Source organism: Carassius carassius, chromosome 50 (genome assembly GCF_963082965.1).
Source record: "Carassius carassius chromosome 50, fCarCar2.1, whole genome shotgun sequence".
Lineage (NCBI taxonomy): Eukaryota > Metazoa > Chordata > Actinopteri > Cypriniformes > Cyprinidae > Carassius > Carassius carassius.
In genome coordinates this window covers 8987221-9015201 of record NC_081804.1, presented here as the reverse complement: position 1 = coordinate 9015201, position 27981 = coordinate 8987221, and the positions used below count along the sequence as shown (strand labels likewise).

Below are 27981 nucleotides of genomic sequence, written 5' to 3'. Positions count from 1 at the left end.
TCATTACGCATATATCACATTACATCAATCGCTATTGCAACACAAGCTCAAGGCTGAAACCTGAGGACAAGAAAAATGACAAATGGCAGCATGCGAGTCAAAGGTGTGAGTAAGTAATCTTGGACCATGTGGATTTTTGCAGATAGAAAATTTATCATGTCTCTGTGCTGGAGACTCAAAGCTTGTTTGCAATCACCAAAATGCATAAAAAAGTGGCATTTATGAGACATTTGTGATGTAAGTAATTTTTATTGAAAAACCTTAGGTCCCACCACCCCTCATAAGACAAAACATTAGTCCAAATAAAAAAAGTAAATACCATAAATCAAAGATGTAGAAAATTGGATTTAGGGTGAAGCACAGCATGAGTAAACATGAGAGAAAAGAGTCCTAAAACATTAAGATTCAAGCTGAGCTGAGGAAAACTTTTAATATGACATATCACATAAAGCTGAATGAGAGTTGAAATGAAATGAACCTGTTAGAAAGAGGTAACTCCCAGTACTAATACTCTCAAGATTAATATGATACAGCCATATAAATCTGTCCTTATAAACTATCAAACTGACTAATATATATATATATATATATATATATATATATATATATATATATATATAGATATATATATATATACATACAGTATACAGTATATATATATATATATATATATATATATATATATATATATAAACAAACATGAGTCCACTACTTAATCAGATAAAGGCGACAGTTTTGCTACTTAAAGTGGCTTTATTAAAAATTAACAAAATAACATATGTTCCCCACATTGATGTTAATATGCTAAATGCATGTTGTTGAATGTATGGAAATGCACTCCCACAGGCATTAAGGATTCTGCCTCTCAGGTACCTTTTTTCCTGTTAAGATCAAGGTCAGAGACAAAGGAAGATATTTCAGGGCCTGCCTTCAAAGTAAACAGTGAAATGGTGACCGCATTCCATCAAGAACTTATTATTGTTTCGGCTTCTCAGGAAATAATACACCAAACTTAACTGTAAGTGCAACATGAATATTTGAATATGAATATCTGAAGCACATTAAAATACAGAAGTAACACATGGGCGTATAAACTTTGCATAGGAAATGAATGATTAATTCTTTCCACAAACAAAATCTAAAAGAACACACAAAGAATGATGCCCTACGCTGTGATGTTCACCACATTAAATGGCCAGTTCACCCAAAAATGACAATTCTGTCATCATTTACACACCCCATGTCACTCCAAACACACATAAACTTTTTATTAAGAACTGTGATGTTCATTCCTGACAAAGCAATCGTAATAATCTAGAGTTAAAAAAAATCACCATTGTAGTTTTATGGTCCATATGTGCCATATTTGACTTTTGAAGTCATATGGTAACTGCATGAGAATAACCCCAATATCAAAGTCATTCATATAAAATCTGTCTCTCCAGGAAGTTGTTAACTGCTGCAAATGGATTGCAGAATCAGTGAATCATAATTATTCAAAAACGAAAAGATAATTGAAAAGATCAGGTCATAATAACAAGCAGTTGGTGAGCTTAAGTCAAAGTTTTCAATGAGTAACAAATTAGATTCTGTTGGTCGAACAAAGCTATCATGTAGCACAGAAGTCATATGACACTTCTGCATCATGCATAACAGTGCATTATCATAATTTAGGTTTTAAATGACATGAGGGTAAATAAATGATGACAGATGTTTAGTTTTTGGTGAATTATTCCTTTAAGGTTACAAAAGCTTTTTCTGCTTATAGGCTGATTATAATGTTATGGTAAGATCTTTGTGGGGAGAACAAGAAACAGAGTGAAAAGCCACGAAAACCTTAAAAAGAAAAGAAAAACTCCAAAGAAAAATCTTGAAAAAGAAAAAGGTCTGTGAAATCAGCAAGAGCCTAAATGGTATCCAAGCCATACAGAAATATCCCAGAAGCCTAAAAAAAACCCTGACCTTCATTCAGAATGAGATTATGGTCAGAGGATATAATTAAACCCTGGCACCATTTGGTGTCAAAACTTTAAAAGACAACAACAGCAATAATGACACGTGAAAAAAGCAGCAGAGAATCGGAGGAAGTGCAGTGATGTCATGCAAAGAGGGAGAGGGGTCTGCTGAACTAAATTACAACAGCCATGTGACGGACCACCCAGAGGCCCTGCTATAAAATGGTCTGGATGATATTATCAATATTTTATTTTGTGATTATGAGTAATACTTGCCAGTGGTATGGTAAAATAAAACGCATATAAGTGACAAAAACTAATCCAGTGACTCGAATGTAGACAATCATAAATAAACGATATGGTGAAATTATTTTTTTTAAGTAGGGATTCTAAAAAAAAAAAAAAAAAGTACCTAATTTTGTGCTTTTTCAGAGCATGTTGTGTGTGTACATCTGGTTTCCCTTTTCAACTGAACAGCTTTACATAATTAAAGCTGTGGAAAAAGAGGTAAAGCACACAATATATAAAGGACAAAACAATCAAACAAAAGCACCACAACACATGCATAAACGAGGGCTCAATTAAAAAAAAAGTCTCATTCTTGCACTTTAACTAGTTATTTATATATATATATATATATATATATATATATATAGTGTAGTGGTTGATAAACAAGGCTAATCACTGCTTAATATGCGTTCAATCTCCTCCAGTCTCTTCAAGGCTGCTGCCCTTTTCTTTTCTATATCTTTAATCTCTTTTGTGGATTTACTCTTAGTCCGCTTGTCAGGCTGGCCTGCATCCAGCTTCTTTGATTGGCCGTGGCCCTGGTTGCTGACGCTTTCTTTGGGGGAGGATTTCCTTAAATTCTTCTCTTTCCTGGCCCCCTCCCCTGCTCCTGAGGCAACTCCCTGCCCTTCCACCTCCTCCTGTTTGTCCTGTGGTTGTTGCTCTAGCTGTTTGTCTGATGCACTACCACCCTCTGTCGGTGCAATCGGCTGGCCCGCGGCGCTCATGGCGGCCATTTTGTTGCGTACAATGGCAAGGTGTCGTCGGATGTACTCTTCCTGCGGGGCCATAGCGAGCGTCTCTACCAGACAGTGCTCGGCACGCTGGAGCTCCCGTTCTTCAAAGTACACCACGCAGAGGTTATGCTTGGCCTGCACGTTGCTGGGGTCCATGTTCAAAATGCGTTCGAAACAGGCCTTGGCACCACGCGTATCCTTGCGGTGGTTCATGAGGATGTCTCCCTTGAGGATCAGGCCTTTGACGTGTTCCGGGTGGTACTGCAGCAGCTCCTCAAGCACCGGGAGAGCATCCAGTTCACGTTGCGACTGAGAGTAGAGCAGGGCCAAGTTAAACATAGCGCTACGGAAGCCGGGTTGCAGTCGAATGGCCTCCCGCATCCAGCGCTCAGCCTCTTCGTTCTCATTAGCGTCCATTGCCAACATGCCCAGGTTGAAGTAGCCATTCGCATCATTCGGCTCTTCTTTCACATAAGTGAGAAAGCGACGGTTTGCCTCTGGCCGAAATTTCGCCTCGCCTGTAAAAGAAGACCATTTAATTTACAATTAAATTAATTCAAAAACGAACAAAGTGCTAAACAATTAAGGAGAATACAGATTGTCCTCATTTAATGATTTTGATCCATCCTAAGTTTCTTTTTTTAAATGGAGCACAAAAGTAATTCATAACACATTGTAAAAACATTTCCACACAATTAAGGTGAATGTTTATTCCCAGCATTTAATATTAGTATTGTAATAAAGCAACCCTTCCAAAAATCAAATGGCAAGAGAGTAGTGTAACCAAATGTCTTTGGTGCTGTAAATCTTTTAAGCAACTAAAGTCAACTAAATTGAAATACTGCATATTCAAATATATAGGTTATTTAAGTGAAGTTAACCCACATGAATTATTTTTATGCATTTGGTCATAATAAATTAAGGTCTTGTCCAAATGATAGAGCTTTTGTTTTGTTTTGTTTTGAGTAATGTGCCCAAAAGCCTGATACTGCTATCTCTAGTATTTTGGCTCGGTTATTTGGCTTTGAAACAAGATCTACGTTGTTCACCATCATATGTTGCAACGATAGGGTCAGAAGGAGGGTAAGAAATGTCGGTCAGCTTTTTATCATCCCCTCAGAATAACTACTGTAGGCCAAAAGTGGGGAAACTGTGGAAAGCAGGTTACATTTAAAACAAATTAGCTTTTATTTGAAAACCAAGTGCAAATGCGGATGGGCACAACTACAAAACCGGATGAAAGAAAAACTGTGAATTGAGAGTGAAATGCCTCTCAGTCACATGAGTCAACAACAGTTTGTACAACAGGGCTAAAACCATGTGCAAATAAAGCCGTTGTATTCGTAGTATTTACATTGCAGCAGCGTAGGTGTGCTAATCTCAGAAAAATTACAAACTATTGCCTCACTCGAACTGTAAGAATCTATCAGTCTTTCCTGCTGTTCTAAGCTACAAATTACAAAATGGCATAAAACTCAAAGTTAGGGTCAATGAGTCACATTCAATTTAAAGTATTTCTTTTGGATCAAACGCTAACACTCTTAGGCATGAGAACATGTCCAAATTGGGGGAGAGGTTGCTGCCTTACCTTGATGTGAAACACAAAAAATCCATAGGTTAATAACTTGACTTACGCTCCTGATGTCTAACTTCATGTGAATCAAACATTAACTAGCAGACAGACTGTTGCTTTCCCAGAGGTAACAGAATACCTCACCGTTTCTTTTAATGGACCCAAAGTTTTTTTGAAGATCAGGTCAGAAAAAAAAAAATTAATTAGGGAGTGCATTTTCCAACTTTATTTTCTCAAAACCTACCGAGCTGCATACACAGGTGGTTCAGGATTTTGTGTCATCAATGTCACACCTCTGATACAAACGCTATTCCAAAAGTTATGTCTCATAGCCAAAGCTGAAGGCATCATAGTATGCATATTTCAAATGGAAGGCAACCAAAGACTTATTAATAAATATCGTAATATATGTAATGTGTTAAGGGTATCAATGAAATACTGCTCAGTCTACTTAAAATGTTTTACTTGTCCTGATATTTCTATGTATGCATTTTATATATAGCTTAGTCGCATGCTAACAAAGTCCTGAAAAGTATGTTTTTGAATATTCCACCTTTAGCTAAGCAACATGCTAACAACAACCTCCACCGGAATCGACTTCGAGTTGATTGTCTGCATACCACACAAAATGTAGGTAGCTCACTAGGTTTTGTGACAGATCTAATTTAATTTCTTGGTTTAAATGGCCACTGCCCACTCACCTGACTCTTGCATGAGAAGCGCTGAGTTGAACAGTGCTAGTTTGTGCCGTGGATTCAGGTCCAGCGCACGATTAAAGTTTCTCAGAGCTTCCGAGGGGTCCTTCATCTCTATATTGACAATTGCCAGATTGTACCAGAGGTCTGCATTGGTATGGTCCAGTTCCAGCGCTCGTAGGTAGGCATCCTTTGCCTCACTGGGCTTGTTCATTTTCAGCAAAAGCTCCCCTCTGAGTTTTAAAAGAAACAAAGACATTTTTGGAATACCTCTTACAGGACATCTCGGAAATCATATGTACAACAAGAAAGATCAGTTTCTTTAAACAATATTTTCTTGGCAAATACTTTGAGTGATACAAAGTTTTTTTTTTCACAGTGTGGCTAAGAGAAGTTCTGGCAACCAGTAAATCGACTTTCAAAAGCTTATCTGATCAACATTTCATTAACAGGATGAGACATGTAGAAAGAAATCACAAAGTGTGAAAGCTAAGTAAATTTTCACTTGATGCAAAATTTAACAAAAACAGCAAACACCCAGACACTCTCTTACTATGGCATACGATATCTAGGAGAAATATTTTCTTATGGATAGCAAAAAAAAAAAAAAGTCCAGGATGGGTGTGAAGTTGTAAGACACGGGTGCTCAAGTCTTTGACAAAATTGTATCTCTTGAACATCATCCAGTGTATACATGCAAAAAAAAACAAATAACATGACTCTCAATAACCTCATAAAAGCCAAAATACTGTCTGAACTACAACTCGTTTCATTTGGCGATGTCAGTAAGCATGAAAGTATACAAACACATTTTTGACCCTGTCAGCATGATTGGAGACTTGCCGACTGATGTAGGCTTGCTTGAAGTCCGGTCTCATGCTGATGGCCTGTCTATAGAGTTGGTCGGCTTCCTCCAGGCGGGAGTCATTTGCCCGAATTAGGTTTGCCAGGTTAATGTAGACGTTCAGATGGTTGGGGGCCACACGGGTTGCATACTTCTTCCCTGGAATAATCTGGCAATATGTTTTGGAAAGGTCAGCCAAGGTTTTAAGCATTTACATTTGACACTAAGTATAACAATAATATATTCAGTATGGTCTTTCTGTACATTCCAACATGAAATATAAAACCATGTGAAATTAAAGGCCATAAGTTCGGTTTCAAAAAAGTCAAGCAAAAAATATGAAAACCGTTTTTAAATAGCCAATATGCCTTAGGTACATCACAGCTATGAACCATGGTTTGCTACTTTTAGGGGGCATTCACTTTCTAGAGATAATCTGATTGGACTAAAATCTGTGTAGTGCTGGATGTGTCATCAATATGTTTGGTCCATTTTTCCAATACAAAAACACTGTCGAATTTAAATGTGCAGACATCTGTTAAAAAGTTTGGGGTCAATATATTTATTTTTTATTTTATTTTTAAATAAATGTATACTTTTATTGAAAAAGGATGCATTAAATTGTTCAAAAGTTTCTTTTTAACAATAATACTGTTCTTTTTAACTTAATATTCATTAAAGAACTATGAAACGAATAGCACGTCTATTTTCAGATTTTTAAACAGGAGATTTAAATAATCAAATAATAAATGGGATATTAATAAATATGAAATTATTCTTATTCTAAGCATATGGCATTTTATATACAGCAGACAATCATGTCCCTGGTCCTGGGTTCTTAGGATCACAGAACTAATTTCTTGTCCATCTGAATACATTAGTTTTACAGAGTTACAGAAGTGCCACATAACTATTTTTACAGATGTCCACATGAGAAACAGTTACCAACCGAATAAAGCTTTAAATGGATTTTACTTTAGTTATGGGCTTTTTTTTTTTTTTTTTTTTTTTTACAAGATCACAGACCTTTTAGCAGTCCCTTTGAGCCAATAACTCACAGCCCAAAACTTCTCTTAAAATTTGATCACCTTCTTTAAAATTACAGATGAGTTTGTTAGGCTTTGTAAATTTCAGGCAGTGATAGTTTATCTTGAGATAACATAGGATGTTGTTTTGTGCTGTGCAACACAATGGCAGTGCAAAATTTAAATTGTTGCATTTGGCTCAGGGGAATGCAGTAGGAGAGAAGAACAGGAAAGGAGGTAACAAGTTTTCTTATGCTGAACTGCAAATCATATTTGAACTGCATTGATCTACCAATAAACAAAATCTCTCTTTTTTCTGATGAAGAAATTTCATACCTGTGGCATAAGCGATTTCGCAATTAGATATGCCTCCTCTGCCTCTCTGGACCGGTTTAGGTTTTTGTAGGTTCTCCCAACGTTCATGTGGGCCCCAATGTCATCTTAGAAAAGGACACAGTGTTTAGTATAGAGTCATAAATCAAGAAAATAGCAGAGACTAAACCTCAAAGAGAGAGTAGATAGTGGAATATAAATTATACGGCTTGACTGCAACAAAAAATAACTGTAACAGGCAGCTGACAAGTTTTAATACACAGTTGGGATGAGAACAGGCGGGAAAGACTGGGAAAAGGAAAAGCACCTCCTTTGAAAATTGCTCCCTTGACAACCTTTTCCAGCCATGTGGCCCGTGTAACATCAAACAACAGAGAGCTAACCAACAGCATCGGTAGGTTTTGATGTGTACAATTGATAATGCTACCAGCATTTTCTAAGAAATGCCTGACCACACTCAAGCGGAATAGAGTTTTTGTAATGAGAAGCAAACTGATGCGAATAGATAGCCTGCCCAGGATTTCCTCATTCATTAATGTGCTTAAAAAGTTAACATGGGAAAACTAATCTTGGGTGGTGGATCTCTCAAGTAACGTTAGCTCAATAAACCAACATAACTTAAAGGAACACTACACTATTTTTAAAAATAGGCCCCCCTAGAGTTAAACAGTTGTGTTTTACCATTTTTGAATTGAATCCATTCAGCCGATCTCTAGGTCTGGCGGTAGCACTTTTAGCTTAGCATAGATCATTGAAACAGATTAGACCATTAGCATCTCGCTCAAAAACTATCAAATAGTTTCTATATTTTCCTATTTAAAACTTGTCTCTTTTGTAGTTACATTGTGTATTAAAGGGTTAGTTCACCGAAAAATGAAAATAATGTCATTAATGACTCACCCTCATGTCGTTCCAAACCCGTCAGACCTCCATTCATTTTCGGGGCACAGTTTAAGATATTTTAGATTAAGTCCGAGAGCTCTCAGTCCATCCATTGAAACTGTGTGCATGGTATACTGTCCATGTCCAGAAAGGTAAGAAAAACATCTAGATAACGAACAAAAGATTGACTCGTTCTCTAGTCAAGAACAGTTTCTGTCAGACGTGTCCGATTCGAGAACTGAGGAGCTGATGAAACTGCGCATGTGTGATTCAGCGTGAAGCAAACTGACACACAGAGCATCTGAACCGAACTGATTCTTTTGGTGATTGATTCTGAACTGATTCTATGCTAATGTTATGAGCCCAGGTAAACCGTAGGCTTGAATCAAGGGCAATCATTGCAAATGAAGGGTCGGTCATTAGGTCGAGCGCAAAAGAACCAGTGAACCATTTTCTTCAACTGGTTTATTGAATCGAACTGTCCGAAAGAACTACTGGTGATCCAAAAACCGATGCAACTGGTTCTTTACTCGAGAACGAGTCAATCGTTTGTTCGTTATCTGGCTTGGCTCGGTGTTCATCTTCAGTTCTCTTTTCACAGAATTACTCTGGGATATTGGTTTGTTTGAACTCAGAGGGAGTGTCAACCACATTAAAAAAGATAACAGCTTAAGTCATTTGCAGATTAATGCTTATTGGAGACGTAAACCGTTTTAAACAATTCAGTTCGATTTGGTGAACTGGTTCAAGAAGATCCGGTTACATCGAATGATTAATCGTGAACCGGATATCACTACACTCTCTCACAACAGACATGGAAGAGAAGACAATGATGAATAAAGTCGTAGTTTTTGCTATTTTTGGACCAAAATGCATTTTCGATGCTTCAAAAAAATTCTAACTGACCCACTGATGTCACATGGACTACTTTGAAGATGTTTTTCTTACCTTTCTGGACATGGACAATAAACCGTGCACACAGTTTCAATGGAGGGACTGAGAGCTCTCGGACTAAATGTAGAATATCTTAAACTGTGTCCTGAAGATGAACGGAGGTCTTACAGGTTTGGAACGACAAGAGGGTGAGTTATTAATGACATAATTTTTCGGTGAACTAACCCTTTAAGACCAAAGGAAAATGAAAAGTTAATATATTCTAGGCTGATATGGCTTTCTATTCTTATTCTAGGAACTATACTCTCATTCCGGTGTAATAATCAAGGAACTTTGCTGCCATACCATGGGTGCAGCAGGGGCAGTGATATTACACAGCGCCTGAAAATAGTCCCAAGCAACTCTGCTATTGCTTCAACTACAGAAAGCTCCTTGAATTTTACACCGGAATGAGAGAATATTTCTTAGACTTATCAGCCTACAAAATCGCAACTTTTCATTTTCCGTCGTTCATAGTACACGATGTAACTACAGAAGAGTCAACTTTTAAATAGGAAAAATATAGAAACTATTTGGTCATTTTTGACCGGTCTAATCAGATTCAATGATCTATGCTAAGCTAAGGTAAAAGTGCTCCGCCAAACCCGGAAATTGGCTGAATGGATTCAAAAACAGTAAGACTTAACTGTTTAACTCTAGGGGAGTTGGAAAATTAGCTTTTTTTTTAAATAGTGGATTGTTCCTTTAAACAATTAAAGTCAATAGTTTAATGACTTTGGCAGCCACAGCCGGCTTCCTCAAAGGTAGCTTGACACACACCAAATCCTTAAATCTACATATTCTCAAGACACTAAAGTGTGAAAATATTTTTATTTACACTAATGTTTTCATACAATTCTACATAAACGACTTATTTTTAGCTTATATACAATTTGAAAAGGTCTTTACCGACATGACTCCAAACTTATAATAATAAAGGGAGAATTTCCCACACCCTCCTAAAACAACATCACTAATGGTGAGTTTTGTTTAAAATAAGCTCCATGTCAACTTCCTCTGCCGATATTTTTGAAAGAACTGATGGAAATATTACAAATGGAAGACTTTTTACTATTTTGTGTCTGTGGAAAACAATGTGGTGAAGAATCATTCCCAGGGACATTCTATCATTTATCATTTAGCACATTTGCCTAAAATGACTCTATAGAAACAACTTCAAGTCCACATAAATTTAGATTGGCGTCATTTACTTTCTTAATATTGTTATTGCGAATGATTCATTGGTGCTAAAGTTTGTTTCCATAATCTTTAATTAAAATGTAACAACTTTCTCTTCCTCTGACACAACTTACCTTTTTGCTGATGGACACACAGACTATTGGATAATATAATGGTTTCTGTGCGGCGTCCGGGGAAGCAGTTTCAGCACCCTCTCCAATAAATTCCCAATGGATAAAATCCCAATTCTAATTTTTTTTTCTCATTGAATAACCTGTTTTATGCATAATTATGCAAGCAAAAATTTTAATGTTTATTTTAAAGATGCTATAGGGTAAACTTAAAAAGATTTAAATCTAAAAGAGTCAATTACCTGGTTGCACTCTTGTGGCCTGAAGGAAGTATCTTAAAGCTCTCTCATAGCTATTCTGATTCTCCAAAGCATGTCCTACATTGTTCCAGAGTTTTGCATTGTTCCTGTTGACCTGGAGGAAAACAATTTTGAAATGTTTCAAGCCAGGCTGACATTACAAATAATATTTCCCAGACATCATTTCATTGTACTCTTGTTAAGTCTGGATACGTCATTTGATATAAGGCTGGATTTCTTCAAAGTAATGATCTCAAAACACAAGCATAAAATATGTATGAGCCTGTGGCTGGATGTGCATCTTTAAATGAATAATGTGTCCTTGGACATGTTCATACTTTCAGTGCAGATGTAAAAAGCGTGTATTCAGACTCCCAATCCCAGTTTCTGTTGAAAGTCTTCACGGCGTGTGTTGTTAGAAGAACTCCCATGAGCCACCAAGACATTTTCTTTAAGCCTCTGGATAATGTCACAGAAAAGGGAGTGAGTCTCTGAACAAGTCATTTAAAGGGAAGAACATATTTGTTTAGAGGAAGTTTACCCTCTTTGGGACAGAAGTTTGAATCCATGAGCTACCAAAACGCAAAATCCCATGCTGGGCACGTACAGGACCCTTTCAGCCACAACAAAGCCCACAGGGAAAAACAGGTTGGACGCAGGGATAAAAGGAAGGACAATCAGTGACAGTGCCTAGAGGACACAAAAAGACAGGAGAAATAATGGAAATATTTCTACTAAACAAATAATTAAATCAAAAAAGGAAAATTTGTGGTTCTTTGAGAAATATAAAAAAATAAACTACATACATATTTCTTGCTTTAAAAGAAAGTGAATCAGATAATAAAAAGTGTAGTTTTCCACACAGAACAAAATACTTTCACAACAGTGAATAAACTCTAAAATAAATAAAATGTAAAAGCACAGTTCGTATCTCAGATGCCAGAGACATTTGTCATGTTATTTACATAACTTCCTTTTGATCTTCAGCAATAACACAGTAAATTACATGGGATGTTTGAGCTCATGACCAGTGGTCCGTTCTCTAGGAGAATGCATCATAATGAAGGAATAATGGAGGGTAAAAAGGAGAAAAATCTTTTCTTTCATCTGTGGAGCAGACACAGTCCTTGGACCCTTATGTGAAAATAAAAATCACTGCCTAATCAGAATTAATGAAATGACCTGTTTTTTTTCCACTCGCTCTTTGAAATCTAATGAGAGGAAGTAGCAAAAACTGTCTGGCAATCCAATTGGGGATTTGTTGGGGATTGGGGAAAGTGGCAACCCTGAGTGGGCACAAAAACTGCCTGGTAAACCAAGGAATTCCATAAGCAAAAAATCTTGGATTTAAATGTTCTCATTGTTTGGTTCAGACAACCTTGTGCAGGTCTGAATGCTAATCACTCTGGTTTCATAAAGCTTTGTCTGAAACCAAGACCATGAGTTTGATTAATCTGGAACTAAACCCAATTATACATGCCTGACCTGTAGGAAAAATGCAAGAAAACTACAAAGCCACATAATCACGACTGTCCGAGTAAATTTCTTGAGTGGTAGAAATGTTCAAACAGACATGATTGATTCAACACATATTGAGAACATGTCATTGCAGTGCTCCTCCAACACGGTCTTTCTCATCAAACCCACAAGCAAACACTCCTGTCTTGCACAATGCATGCCAGGCCACAAGATGTAAGATTGGGATTATAGGTTTTGTTTACGAAAAGCACCTTATGACAAGGTGATGGATCAAGATTTTTTGAAATGCTGAACCCCTGCGAGGGCACAGCCCTTAGACACCCTGTTTTGAGAACAAACTAATTTTGTTTTGTCTAGCTACGGCTAATCTCACCCTTTCTAAGAGCAGAAGAGTTGCTTTTCAAAGCCCACTTGTATTTATGAGTTTGTCATCAAGTAAACCACAGGGTGCCGTATAGAGGAGGCCTTTTTAATCGTTTCATCCCGAAAAACAGGAGCATTCATCTCACATTGTGCAGTCTTGAAAGTCAAATCACAGAAATTAGTTTTGGCAGCAGCTTCAGAGTGCGTCAAGAACCGAACTGTCATGCGTTGCTTACGCAGAGGAGGGTTTAACGGAGCCGAAAGCAGCAGTATTGGGAAGATCATATTTATCCAATTTGCCTGATGCTTCAGAGGCCAAAATCAATCTTGATGACAGAAATTTCTGCACAAACAAGAACTTTGTCTGCGGTTATCATAAGCTGCCTGCCTGCTGCTGTTTGGTTGCTTTGGAAGATGCAACACAGAAAAGAAACTTCACAGTCAAATTAGCCAAATGTTCACAACAAAAGTGTTTCCTGTTTGCTAAGAGTGAGTGTCGAGGGTCTGCGCACAGGGAATCATTAAAATAACTAACCGTGGCCAAATAAAACAGTTTCAGACCAATATCCTCACGCAGCCTGTTTTCCGTTTCATAACTATGCAGACCAGAGCAAAATGTTAGTGCTCAACCCCTCCCCCCTTCATCTTTACACATTGTCCTTTAATGATGATTTGTGGCCCCCCAGTCTCAAAGTACGGCCTCTGCCAACAGAGCGAGGAAGTTCACCAAACTCCATTGACAGCGCACGGAGACGCAGATGAAGAATTCACGCCGCTGTTGCACAACAAACGAGTGGAGAGCAGAACACACAAGACAAACGGATTTCAACTGTGACATTTTGAACTCTTGCAAGCATGGAATCAGTCAGTGGTCGAACATATGTAGACATTCGAGCTGCGGTGCCAGACTATAATATGATAACAACTTGATGATGGACAGAAAAACTGTTCTTTTGGCTGTAAACTGAAAAGAAGAAAATGTTGTGTGAAACTAAACATTTAATGAACACTGTATGAAATACACATAATTGCACAAGTTCACTAAGGGGGAAATCTGTGTGTTCGGACAGATGACATTACTCATGCACTATATGTCGCGACACTTTCCAGGAGCTATGTAAAAAATAATAATAATAATTTAGTCCAGATTGCATTGGACTGTGGGTTTAAAATAGTGTGAACAATCTTCAGGTGTGCTTTTAGACTTGAATTCAATTAACGCCTTGTCCAAAAATGTCCAATTTTGGGTAGTAATTACCATGTTTATAATGAAAAGTGCACGTGCATGTTTAGAAATCACTATAAGTGCCTTCTTTAACTTTTCGTTTAAACAGCCAGTCGCCTTTACGACTTTAAGTTCCCACAGAACTGCACACAAACTGGACCAGCCTGAAAATACATTTCTTTAGAGTGAGTTTAAACAGCAACAATTATGTTGTCAGATTGTCTTACTGATTTGATGTGTCTGAAACGTAATCCTGACAAACAGGGTGAAAAATTCATTCACTCACCAAGTGCATCAGTTTCAAATTGTGCATTAGTTGGGCAGAAATTTCAGGAACGGCAATACAATAATTTATTTAAATGAAATAAAAACAAAGTCCTTAATTGATGAATTGAAAACGTTAATCTATAGGACCAGTTTTAGAGATTCAAGTATATAGAAACTGCTCTGCCAGTTCCCAATATAGAAAATAGCTGCGCCAAGATGGCCTTGGAGTGGAATGACGTACATTAAAGGGCCTTTAAGGGATAACCAGCAAGTTTCCAGTAAATTGCTCCAATGCTGTCATTAACTCCATTCCACTGAAGCACATACGTCTCACATCTCCAGTTCTTTTCTTTTTATTATAATCTCACAATGATCGTCTTACCTTGAAGGGATATTCCACCCCAAAATGAAAATTTTGTCATTAATCACTTACCCCTATGTCATTCCAAACACTTCGTTCATCTTCAGAACACAATTGAAGATATTTTTGATGAAAACTGGGAGGCTTCTGACTGTCCCATAGACTGCCAAGTAAAATACAGTGTCAAGGTCCAGAAAAGTATGAAAAGAATCATCAGAATAGTCCATCTGCCATCAGTGGTTCAACCGTAACATTATGAAGCGACGAGAATCCTTTTTGCATGAGAAGAAAACAAAAATTACGACTTTATCCAAAAATTTGTCTTCTATGTCTCTTCCCACAACACTGGGACAGTCACAAGCCTCCCGGTTTCCATCCAAAATATCTTAAATTGTGTTCCGAAGATGAACAAAGCTTTTATGTGTTTGGAATAAACATGGGCGTAAGTGATTAATGAGAAAATTTTCATTTTGGGGTGGAGTATCCCTTTAAACTATACCATGAGGAATACTTAATTCAGCACTAGGTTTATTTGGATTCTGGCAAACCAGCTCATGCGCATAGTTCACCCGGTACGGTGAAAACACCCCTAAATTGTATCTGACATTTCAAATATGGCTGAGGATGATATATATTAATTCAAGCTGTTTTTGAACAAACTGTAGTAAAAACAAAATAAAAGTATCAACATCTAATTTAAAGGGTTACTCCACCCAAAAATGGAAATTTTGTCATTAATCACTTATCCCCATGTCTTCCAAACACGTAAAAGATTTGTTCGTTTTTGGCAAACATTTTAAGATATTTTGGATGAAAACCGGTAGGCTTGAGACTGTCCCATAGACTGTCAAATAAATAAGAGTGTCAAAGTAACACTCTTATTTATAAGAAATAAGAAAGACCTCGTCAGAATAGTCCATCTGCCATCAGTGATTTAACCATAATGTTATGAAGCAACAAGAATACTTTTTGTACAGGAAGAAAATTAGAATAACGAGTCTCTCCAAATCAGAGTAGTGCCATTTTACGCCATTTGCTTACAGCTCAGATTTGCCAAAATGGCCCTACACTTATTTGAAGAAAGAGGAGAGGAATTGTTGAATAAATTCATTATTTTTGTTTTCTTCATGTACAAAAAATATTCTCGTCGCTTCATAACGTTAAGGCTATATCACTGATGGCAGATGGACTATTCTGATGATACTTTTCATACTTTCCTGGACCTTGACACTGTTATTTATTTGGCAGTCTATGGGACAGTCTCAAGCCTACCGGTTTTTATCCAAAATATCTTAAATTGTGTTCTGAAGATGAACAAAGCTTTTACGGGTTTGGAACGACATGGAGGTAAGTGAATAATGACAAAATTTTCATTTTGGGATGGAATATCCCTTTAAGTCATGGTTACAGAAATGCAGTTTCACTAAAAAAGTGCAAAATCACATTTAAGCCCGTTTATATCTCTCTGTTTCTCGATAGAGATATAATCAGATTTTCCATAAGCCACACACACAAACGTACCATCATGACGATCTTTGCAGAGCTGTGGCTGTACCAAAGGCCTTGATAAGCCAAGAGGCTCAACATGCCATAAAATACCACTGTGGCGAGGTTGCGAGGGTCCAGCAGGCACTCCACAAGGGGGATAGTGCCCATTGTCCAGTCACAACACAACTCAGAGGGGTTGAGCAGCAGCCAGGCATTTACTGGCAGGAGGTAGTTGAAGGTCAGCTGCCTGGTCGGGGTGGAGCTGACGGCAGCTGGATTATCAAACCTGATGACAGATGGCAAAAAATTAATGAGCACTCCTCTCCATTAAGACATACAACACTTAAAGATAGTGTACATTTTTAAAAGGTTTTATTGATAAAAGAAATACATAGATAAGCAAAGGCAGGTTTTATGTTCCACCAAATCAATTATTCAATTAGCTAAAAAAACAACAACACTCAGTTTACTGGAGATTTATGGTTCATACTTATCAGAATAAAAATATTTTTTTAAAAGGCAATATTTATAAAAACATATTTTAGGATATATATCTTTCAATATGTTATATTTTCCTCTAAGGTTTCCAGAATGACTGGTGAGCTGCTCTAATAAGTGTTTGTCCTAGTACTGTGTTTGTGAACCATTACCCAATATCATAAATATGATCATTTCAAAGGTATAAGTTCAATAGAACACAATGGTGCCTTACTACTGAAGGGAACTGAGTACTTAAATTCTTCAAATTTTAGAATAGAATCAAGAATGCTTTTTCATTTCTATTTCATTTCCTGATTTTGAATTGGGATAGCAAATAAGAAAAGAAACTGATATTCAAATTTAAGAAATAATTTAAAATAAAAATCACATTAAAAAAATAAAAAATAAAAATAAATAAATAATAAAAAACATCAACAGCCTTGGTTGAAAGTATATATATATATATATATATATATATATATATAAAGTCTTGAAATTAGAAATTGCAATTCAGTAAATGTACTGTCATTACAAATTTAATTCAGTCACCCTCAATTCAAACTCACACTCATGAATTGAAAAGAAGCCTATTCGTGAATTCTGAATTGTGCTGAAACCTACAACATCCTCCCAGAACATAAAGTCAGAACAAAATACTGCAAGATATACATTTCCTGGTAAGTAAAAAAAAAAACTTTTTTTATATTCTTTAGTGCTCTAATTTACAATATTTTGTGTTGATCTAATTCAGCTCATGACTATTATTCTGCAATGCATCATGTTCCCTTTGCATGTGAAACCACAAAGAGGTTTAAAAGGATCCAAGCCACACTGAATGATAGGCATCAGGCGGCTAAAAAAAGTGTTACCAAAACAATGATGCTGCCATGTTGGTGATCTGTGGCAACAGGCCATTAACTCCGCTCAAGAAACAAATTAAAATAAAGTGTTGTTTGAATCACAAGCATTTTAATGCTGATGGTGACTTTTACCTCATTAAACAGCACTAACTGATAATTATTCTAGACACCCATTAACAGAAAACAAAGGCACCCTGATTTAATTAAAAACATTGACAGGCATTAAATTAAAGTACATTTATTCATTTGGCAGAAGATTCAGAATATACATATAAGTACACATGCTCTTTGGGATTTGAACCCATGACACTGGCATTGATCTGTCAAGCTACAACATTAAGAGCTGAAGGTTAAGGGAAAAAAATTACATTTAAGTGCAGAAAGTTGACACAGGCTTTCAGTCTTCACTATAAACACTTGCTACATTAATGTTCCTCCTTTCAGGCTTAAAGCTAAGCTTTTCCAAAAATGAAATATTTCCTCTGTTTGAAATGGACACAAACAGAAGTTTATCTCTTGGCTTTCGCAGAGGTATGTGCTTTTGAGAGAGGTTTGAAGGTTTGAGCCAACTGCAAGTATTAAAAACCCAATAAAAGTCTTTGCACAACCCTGTCATAAATCCAATCTCTTGGAAGAAGGATATTTTTGTTTTGGCTGGGATATTCCAACATTATCACAATATTCCTGAATACAACACAGGGACAAAATATACTTAGAAAGTATGTTAATCCAGTGTACTATGTCTCTAGAGAGCCATGTGATAACACTAATTCAGACGGCCGGAGACAGTCGGTGGATTATGTCTGGGGATTAGGGATCATTTCCGTGACGAATCCAAGAGGATTTTTCCCTCTGATCCCAATCATCTTCCCCGGGGATGATAATCAGGAGGAGTACGTCTAGGCATTTTTACACAGAGCTCTTGGATTCGACAAGTTGCTACATTTGTTTAATGTAGCATAAGCATAATGTGAGCATTGGTAATGGGACAGTTGGCACACAGGTCTTTCTAAGCGATCAGCTGTGTCCTGTTGCACTAATTATTCAGACATCTAAAGCAGGGAATGTGCTGTATCAGCTATAGTCATTGCTTCTGCATTCTGAGACTTGCATTTGATGACGACACACAGAAACCACAATGAAGACGAAACAGCTGACACTGAGATAAATGCAAGCAATTTGGATGCTAAAAGAAAGGTGGAACTCAACAATGGGCATAGAGAAATCAACAGTTTGGAATGTCCTGAAAAAGAAAGAAACCACCAGCGACTACAGCAATCAACAACGACCTGGTCGGCTGAGAAAAACAGCAGCCGTTGATGACAGACAAATTATAAAAGCTGTGGAAAAGAACCCTAAAATATGTATCTGTAAAACATCCAGAAAGCTGGGGTGATGGTCTGACAATCTACTGTCCACAGAAGACTTTGACATAGAATAACAAAGTCTACACAGCAAGATGCAAATCTCTGATCAGCAGCAAAGGTGAGTCAATAGAGTCTTGGAACAGATTTATAGACAGGTGAGACAAAGATGATCTATTATTTAAGTGATGAGAAAGCAAAAGTGTGGAGAAAAAGAAAGGAACTGCAAATAATCGTAAGCATATAACCTCATCTGTGAAGCATGGAGGTGGTGTCATGGTGTGGGCATGCATGGCTGCTCTGGAACAGGCTCTCTCAACTTTATTATTGACTTAATGACTGACAGTGATAGCAGAATGAATGCAGAAGTGTACAAAAACATCTTGGCTACCAGTGTTCAAGAAAACGCCAAAAGACTCATCAGAAAGTGCTTCATATTGCAACAGGACAATGACCCAAAACACCCTGACAGCTTAGTCAAAGTGTTTATCAGGGCAAAGAAATGGAAGGACTTAGATTGGCCAAATCAGTCTCCAGATTTAAATCCAATTGAACATGAATTTCTCCAGCTAAAGAGGAGACTAAAGACTGAGCAACAGTTGAAAATGGCAGTATTAAAGGCTGGGGAAAGCATTTTAAAGGATCCAACCAAGAGTTTGGTTATGTCTATGGGTGGTCTCACTGATGTGAGGGAATTCACAAATAAACATTAGCTTTTAAACTTATACATTTGCCTAAACTTCAACTGTTCCAATACTTATGCTCACATTATATTAGGGAATGAAAGTGCTCTCCTTTTCATTAGGTAAAACGTGTGTTGAGACAGCTTATTAGTAAAATGTGACATTCTGTAGTTTTGTCTCATTCATCTTTTAATCACATTTGCAGATGTCTTGACTCCACAGCAAACAAAGCAATTTTGTCTTTACTGTTCCAATACGTATGGAGGGCACTGTATACACACACACACACATATATATATATACTTTTTTTTGTGGAGCAAGACAATCCTTTCAAAACATGAAAAACTTAGCAACCCCCAACATAAAGAGTAGTGTTTGTTTATTGGCTATTCTACAGTGACTGTATGAAACATTGTGATCTCACCTGGTGAACACTGGCAACTGGGACTGAATGACCTGCACCCTGACGATGACCAGCAGAAGTGTGCTGATGATCAGGACAATGAGCTTCAGCAAGGTCTGGAGGACAGCATAGGGAAAACCATCTTTTCCTCTCAACACCTGAAGTAGGGTGTCAGTCAGCATGGGCAGAGTGAACTGTAAAATAGAAGTAGATATTTATATCTCAAACATAATTAACATGTAAATATATTATTAAATATAGGTATTGTTTATTTATTTAATAAACAAAATAAAATTCATATTTATTAAATGAAAATCGTTACATATGTATACACTACCATTCAAAAGTTTGGGGTTTGGTAAAGAGTTTTTAATGTTTTTGAAAGCTTCTTATGTTCACCAAGGGATTTATTTAATCAAAAAAACAGTAAAAACAGAAATATTGTAAAATCTCTTGTAATATATTTTAAAATGTCATTTATTTGTGTGATGCAAAAATAGTAGGTTAAAAACGGCACTTACTTGAAACAAATCTTTTGTAAAAATTTTTAATGTCTTCATTGTCACTTATGTTCACTTTTTAATAGTATTAATTAAAGCACAAGTATAATATTAAATAAAGTACAAACTTTTGAACAATGTATTAATTTAATAATGTATTTAGTTAGAAAAATAAAGTTGTAATCTAATTATTTAAAGTTTTATTCAACATACATTTATACACAATAAATGTACAATATTATATAGCGGTTTTCAGTTAACCAGTAATAATTACATAACTACTCTTGTATAATTCTTACATAATGCTTAGGGCTTTTTCAATTTTTTTTCATTGCAAAAGTGGAGAGAAGACAGCAAATAATGACAGGGGGAGACACAACACATGCTGTAATGAAACCCCACACAACCCATTTGAGAACCACCACTTTGTGTGTCTGCCAACAGGTTAACCACTAGGCCAAAGTCCCGACCAAAAAAAAAAAAAAAAAAAAAGGATAAATGTGCTGAAAGCTACGTTAGAGGTCGCTGCAACAAAATTTTCCCATGCCACATTGGCTTTTCTCTGCATGGATTAGATCAACGTTACATTTAAGACATTATCGTTAACACACTGCACTTGTAATGACTTAGGCCAATTACTGTAATTCCTTAAGGTACATGTATTTCAGCAAAACATCAAAGCCCGAACGCTACTCATGCATATGGGTTAAATTAGAGGCATAGCTTAGGGCTGCGTACAGAGTAAATGGAGCAAAGATCCAAGACACAGACCCACAGACCTCGAATTGTCAGAAAAAACAGCTGCTTGCATTCAGTTGCTAGCTCACATTAGAGGAATATGCCACAGTCCATTATGTAAAAATTCAATTGCATTATGCAAAGTGAATGGAAGGCTGTCGAAAGAGCAAAGACCAAACACTAATGGACAGAATGAACACAATGCCGTTGAGTAGCTTTTACTTGATATTCAAATATAGATGCTAATCTTCTGCTACCTGGGAACAACAGAGATATATTTGAAAAGACTCGTTAAAGGGATACTGTGTCCTTAATGACTTTATCAAGCAATGTGTACGACATCTAACTAATGTCAGTGCGTCAAAACATTTAGATTTGTGAAATCCTGCAGCTCGTTTTAAACGGAACAGGCAACAGGGTGTTTTCACATCTGGTAAGACTTGTGGTTAGCAAAACTATGAGACTTTGCCATTAGAAATGAGAGATGTTCGCCCGAAGTTATTTACTCAACTGTCACTTACAAAATAGTTATGTTTTGCATGTTTGTGTTTTTTTTCCAGGCAGAATTGTACAGAGTGCTGTATCAGATAAGAAACCAGTATAAGCTGTTGGTTATCACTCGACTGATGCCCCAGTGTTGTTTTTCACACCCTTCCTCGAATAACCCAAAGCAGACATGCCCTTTGGGCTTTTAAACGAATTTTATATTCACACCGAATGAGCTCATGACAGTCAAGATGTCAATGGAAAAGTCATTTGAGTGGAACAGGTTCATTTTCACTGCAAGAGATGGATTTAATGTTTTATAACTAATATGATTTATATTATTCCAACACGTCGCTACAGGAAATTGGTCCCACTGATACCACAAAACCGAATTATTTGCCTTGCATTCTGTTCTATTCATTCTAATTTTTTCCCACCACAACAATATGCATTCAACTAATAGATTTATTTGTCGTAAGAGTTTTTTTTGGTATAAAACTGTCATGATAGTGACACCAACAGACAAAAGTGTACAAATATGTCTGTAGTCATCAAGCAAGGCTGTGCCTCATGAGGACACATCAAATCTTTCCAACTGGGTATCGGTTTTACACTCCTTCGGTCTTTCTGCCAACAAAATAGGGCTTTTAATATCAAAAAGAACAATGTTTTATGACTTCCCTTTCTAACAAATAAGCTTTTGATCCCAAGACAGATCCTACTGATTTTGCAAATTCAAGTCCTTATTTACAAGCCAATAAATAGATGTCACACTTACCCCTTGGGCAACAAACACCTCGTAAATACAGCATATCCCAATGACAGTTATTCCCTGTTCCTTGCATAGCGTGGCAACGGCAACCAGGAACACCGTTGAAATGATGGGAGTCCATACTGAAAGAGAAAGTTGAGGACAACGAGATGATGCATGTCAGTGAATCCACTTGAGTCTTCATCTCATGTGACTGATGAATAACTTTATGCATTTTTCAAACATAATTCAAATTTAAGAAAGTGGATGATGGATCAGCAAATGAAAACAGCCTGGTGTTGTTCTTCCCTGGGAGGCTGTTAATTTATATGCTTAATTTAGGATGATTAATTATCACAATATGATTTGCCAAACCATGCTGATTTTCCCAATCCAGGCAGCACAGGATGGTTAAGGAGCCATTCACACGACTGTGTTCAAAAACAGCTGGATGGAGCGCAACAGAATAGAATATGAACTCAACGACCTTGAGATGGTTTTTAATTGATGTCTTAAAAATGCACTGCTCGTGCTGTGTAATGTGACGCAACAGTCATAGACATGTGAACGGAAATATGAAAATAACAGAAAAAATGTATACTCCGTATACTCAATTCTAAACCACATGCTTTTGTCTGCCACCTAATTATATATTGCAGCTAATTCAATTTAACAACTGGCATATCATAATTTGATTATTATTATTATTATTGATTGAGAGAGTTATTCAACAACACAAATGCAGTTGTGGCCTGGCACTACGCCACCGGAGACATTAATGAGGTCTATTTTAGGTCATACAGTATTCTGACCTAAAGAACACTGGCTTAGCATAACAATGCACTATTCAGTCATGCGGTTTCTTTTACAGCTTAAAATGGTAAAGGTGACAACTAATTTAAGAGGAACAAAAGAAATGTGAAACCCTGTAAAATAAGAAAATAATCACTAGTCATCAGACTATAGAAAAGATAATAATAAAAATATTGTACAACATTCTGTAAAAAAAAAAAAAAAAACATATCAAGTGGAAGGTTGACAGTATAATATAATAATTGTGGTGGAGAGCATCAAGTCAGAAACAACATGCCAATTTGATTGATCTGTGAAACTGGAGCTGTGTACTCAAGACTTCTGGGTGGGGAGCTCGGTGAGCTTTCGAATGGGAGGCGAGTCGCAGCTTGCGTGTCGTGTTCTTGGAATGAACTTGTTGCAGCGTGCGTGCATGCATGCATGCATGATGTGGTTATGTGATGGCAATGCTTACCAATGGAGTGATCGGCACTTTTTGATTTGGTGTATGCCAGGAAAGCAGCCAGCAGGAAAATAGAAGACAGTAACTCTGCCCTGCCAACCACACCTGTCACCTGCATATAGCAAAGGAATGTGATTAAACATTTCAACAGCTCGACGTGCAATTCTCTGAACACTCGCAACAGGTGGAATTCCAATTGACCAATATGTGTCAAGCTGATGCATGTAAAATTAAGCATCATATGTTGGATTGACATTATCACTTATAAAGCATGTATTTACAGTTAGCTTTCTTCTTATGCCACAATTGGAGACTGGATGGTAAGTTTGTGACAGGTGCAAGAGGAACCAGTTTTAAGCAATCAATCAATAACTATAAAAAACAGAAATTATTTTTCCCTTTCATTCAACCTGTGAGAATGTTTGCTGAAAATAATGCAAGGAGTTATAAGATAATCATACAGTATACTTAATTGTTATATACAGTATAGTCCAAAAGATTGAACTAAAGTTCAAAACTTTATTTTACTGCATAGTATCATCATAAAAATGAGTGAAACATTAAATTTTCGAATAACTCCGAATAAATGATTTGTCCCCCTTTTGCTTTAATGACTGCAGCACTCAGACTGCATGACCGCCTCAAGTTTGTGTAAACCCTGATGTGTATCTTGTGTGCCAATGGAAGCAAAAACTCTAACCTTCTGAGGAGTTCACATGCTCAATGTCACAAATTTATTTAATTAGTGACCTCGAAATATTTCTCATTCACTGAACGTCATAAAGTTATAAAAATTTTCCTCCTAAACTCTGTGGATTTAAATTTGGTTGTGATAAGCCATTTTATAGCGTGCCTGATTTCTACTTTGGTAGCAAAAGATAGAGCACTGGAGTTTGATACATTTCTGAGAACTGCTAAACAAAATGAATTTGAGACTGGGAAACAAAAGATTTGTTTGCATCATCTCGCAAAGTTATCCTTTGGCATTTTTCATATATATTCACTAAAAACATTTGAATATATGTAAGCCAAAATATATGTAATTAAATATAAACTGTTAAATATCACTTCCTTTGTTTAATTTAATGAAATAGACATCACTATATTTACTGTGGTTTAGCTTTTACAGTAAACAAGGTGAATCTACTTGGCAACAGCTGCTAAAAAAATATGAATACATTTTTTTAATAAAATGTATACACTGAATGCAATGCAAATTGCTTTGGATAAAAGCATCTGCTAAATGCATAAATGTAAATCTATTACCAAAAATTACAAATTATTAAAAACAATTAAATGTTTATAATTACATATTTTAAACAATAAATATAATCATTAAATAAATAACTATTTTATACCATTTCAGAGTAAAACATTTTAAATATATATATTATTTATTTATTTTATTGGTGCCATTAGGCATGACATTTTTATGCAAAGAAATGCACTATACATTATTTCTACAGTCAGTCTAAAGATAATCACTGTGGTAGAGGCTATAATAGTTTTAGAGAAAATTCAGATTAACACTCCAGTTCTTACATTTTTACATTTATGCATTTAGCAGACGCTTTTATCCAAAGCGACTTACAGTGCAGTCAGGCTATACATTTTCTTTTTTACCAGTATGTGTGTTCCCTGGGAATTGAACCCATGATCTTTTGCACTGCTAACGCAATGCTCTACCACTGAGCCACAGGAAGTTCTTAGGTCACCCGCTTGAGGACTGATCCCCCCAGGAATTTCACTAGCATCGCAGATCTTTACCTGATAAACAATCACCAGTCCTACAGTAATGTACTTTACTCAGATGAACTACAAGTTCAGTCACCCTCTCTGAGGATTTTGCCCTCATGAACTTCAAACAAGTGGTATCTCACTTAAAAAAAAGGACAACATAAGAAACAGGAAACAAATATTGACTGAAATGAAAAGGACTCAATTTCAAACAGTGTTTTCATGGTAATGTATGATTGTTTACATGCAATCTATTACTGCCACCATGAGGCGGTTCCTACAAAGACACTTCATTCATATTGGAGTTTTCTTTGCTCAACTTTGCACTAGAGTTCATTTCCTTAAGCAACAAAGGTGAAGAGTAAATCAAAAAGGAAACTTCAACTTAATGACAAGATCATTCAGTGGCATGTTTATCAAAAGAGCGAGTTTGCATGAAAGCAACACAAAGAAATCCCAGAAATGGAGCACAACTTCATGTGTCAGCTACATAAACCATGTTGATGAATCTGGGATAACATCAATAACTTACAGCCTCTGTGTGGATGGGATGGATAGCAAACAGTAGAGCCGCTATGAGACTGGTGCTTCGGTCCAACAGCAGGCGGCAGAAGTGGAGGAAGAGGACACACACCACGGCATGGAGAACCACATTGAGGAGATGGTACGATGAGGAGCTCAACTCGCTGAACAGGTAATTGAGGCGGAAAGTGAGAACAGTAAGCGGCCGGTAGGACTTATGGCTCCTCTCCTGGAGAAACAGACAAGGTTGGAGACGAGCCTCCAAAAATATCAACGCCATGAGTCTGCAAGATGAATTTCTTCAAGGTTACCTCTGACATGGGTGTCCCCCAGAAGTCATTGAGGAAGAGGTTCTGTAGTGGTGTGGTGGGACGAAGGTCTTTGTTATCCAGGATAGCAGAGACATCATCGAACACGAAGCCACAGAACAGGCTGTTCCAATAGCAGCCCACCACCAGTCCAGTCAGAAGAAAGATCTCCTTCCACGACACTACAGCCATCGCTGATGTGAGACCTCATTGAGCACTGCAAAGACTGAGGAGAAACAACTGCGACTCCTGATATGATCACAAAATCAATCTGATTCAGACGCATACGTGAACTGGTTCGATTCATTAGATAGAACTTATTAACAGGCATTGTTTAAGAATGTCCTCATATATTCACATAAGACATGGTATGCAAAATGTCATATCGAAAACACCAACGATCTCATACTGAGAGTTATATTAAGGTTTATTAATTTTATAGCGCTACCGGCAGGCTGAGACGAGTCAAGACCTGTAGCATTCTCAGAGTAACGTACTACATAAATTTACCAAATTTAATCGCAATAACTTATTAGCTTGAGAAAGTATAGCTGGTTTAGTAAACTAGGCCACGCCCTTCATTCTTCTCTGACCTGAACTTCAAAATGTTTGTGAATGGCCTTCCAGACTACAAGCCTGCCAGATTTGCTACAGATTAGGCAAAACTCCAATACTGTGGAAAAGACTCCCTGGTTTGTTTAAAAACTGAATAAATAAATAAGTTTATATTTCTATTTTTGTGTTCTGTGGTGACAATTATGATTTCATTTATTTTTAATCGCCAAGTAATGGTCAGTGTTTCAAACGTACTATAACCCGCTTTTATGTTTCTACTGTTTATGGTTCTGTCTGTATTTTTGGTTTTAAGGCAGAAAAATTGTTACTGTAATTTAGAATATATTATTTTTATTATTATTAATGACAAGAACAATATTTATAAGCTCTAACTAAAACTCTTAAAAATCGTTAAAGTATTACAATTACTACAACTAAATATTACAACGAATAAGAAATATATATTTAAAATAAAAATCTAATAAAAATTACAACAAAATACAAAAAATGAAAATGAAAACTGAAAAAATAAAAGTTAATTCAACATATTAATACATGTTATAACAGAGTATATAAATAATACCAAAATACTAGTACCTGGTATCAGTAGATCAGAGCTAGACAAATATTTAATCACTATAGAAATGTCCATGACTTTCAATATTTAATTCGTTTCGATGACCTTTTCATGCCTGCAAAATATAATTTAAAAATCCCTTGAAATGATCCATGACTTTTCTAACCCTGACTGCACTGCTACCTTTTGCCGCTATGTTGCAGACCTAAATAAACGAATAAATCATTCGAAGGATCAGAATAATACACCAATAAAATAATCTGCGCGCAATGAGCGGAGCACCGAAGGCGAAGCCCACCCAGTTAGCATTTGCTCTTCATTTAGATTAATCGAATAATTCTATCATTACAGTTATGGAAAAACATCAATGCGACATCCATCACTAATAAATAAGGAAGTATTTATGTAGTGATTATTAGAAGAAACTGGGTTGAATTACCAGTACGTCACACTGATCTGGTTAAAGATCAAGACTAACTTCAGCTTGTCCCAGTAACGTTAGCTTCACTGGCTTCAACCATTTCTACAATCACTACAATCCGCCACCAGTGATCGGCTATATATATAATCACATGGGGAACTCACCTGGTCATATCTGGTAGAAACTAAATGAAAAGAGAATGTGTGTGTTTATTTTGGCTGAAGCATCAAGTTCGAGCTAAAGCATTGAATTAACAAGGACCCAAAACTGCTTCCGGGTCAAAATGCTTGGCAGAATAAAAGTATAGAATTACAAAGACTCTATTTTTCGGTAATGTCATTTCA

General features: G+C 36.6%; 2 protein-coding genes across 2 annotated transcripts in view; one reads left to right on the top strand and one right to left on the bottom strand.

The window, feature by feature from the left end:
- cep290 (centrosomal protein 290) overlaps positions 1-27981 on the top strand; it is a 68591-nt gene that overhangs the window by 14966 nt on the left and 25644 nt on the right. The gene's annotated exons all lie outside the window — the stretch shown is intronic.
- Positions 734-27923, bottom strand: tmtc3 (transmembrane O-mannosyltransferase targeting cadherins 3). Its single transcript, XM_059545849.1, has 14 exons — positions 27802-27923; positions 26088-26310; positions 25787-26005; positions 23530-23629; positions 22290-22405; positions 19809-19981; positions 16031-16283; positions 11356-11504; positions 11153-11273; positions 10818-10929; positions 7454-7557; positions 6092-6261; positions 5255-5481; positions 734-3498 (listed from the first exon to the last, which is right to left on the bottom strand). Exons 2-14 carry the CDS (start codon positions 26274-26276, stop codon positions 2633-2635), a joined length of 2799 nt encoding a protein of 932 aa, XP_059401832.1. The 5' UTR covers positions 26277-26310; positions 27802-27923; the 3' UTR covers positions 734-2632.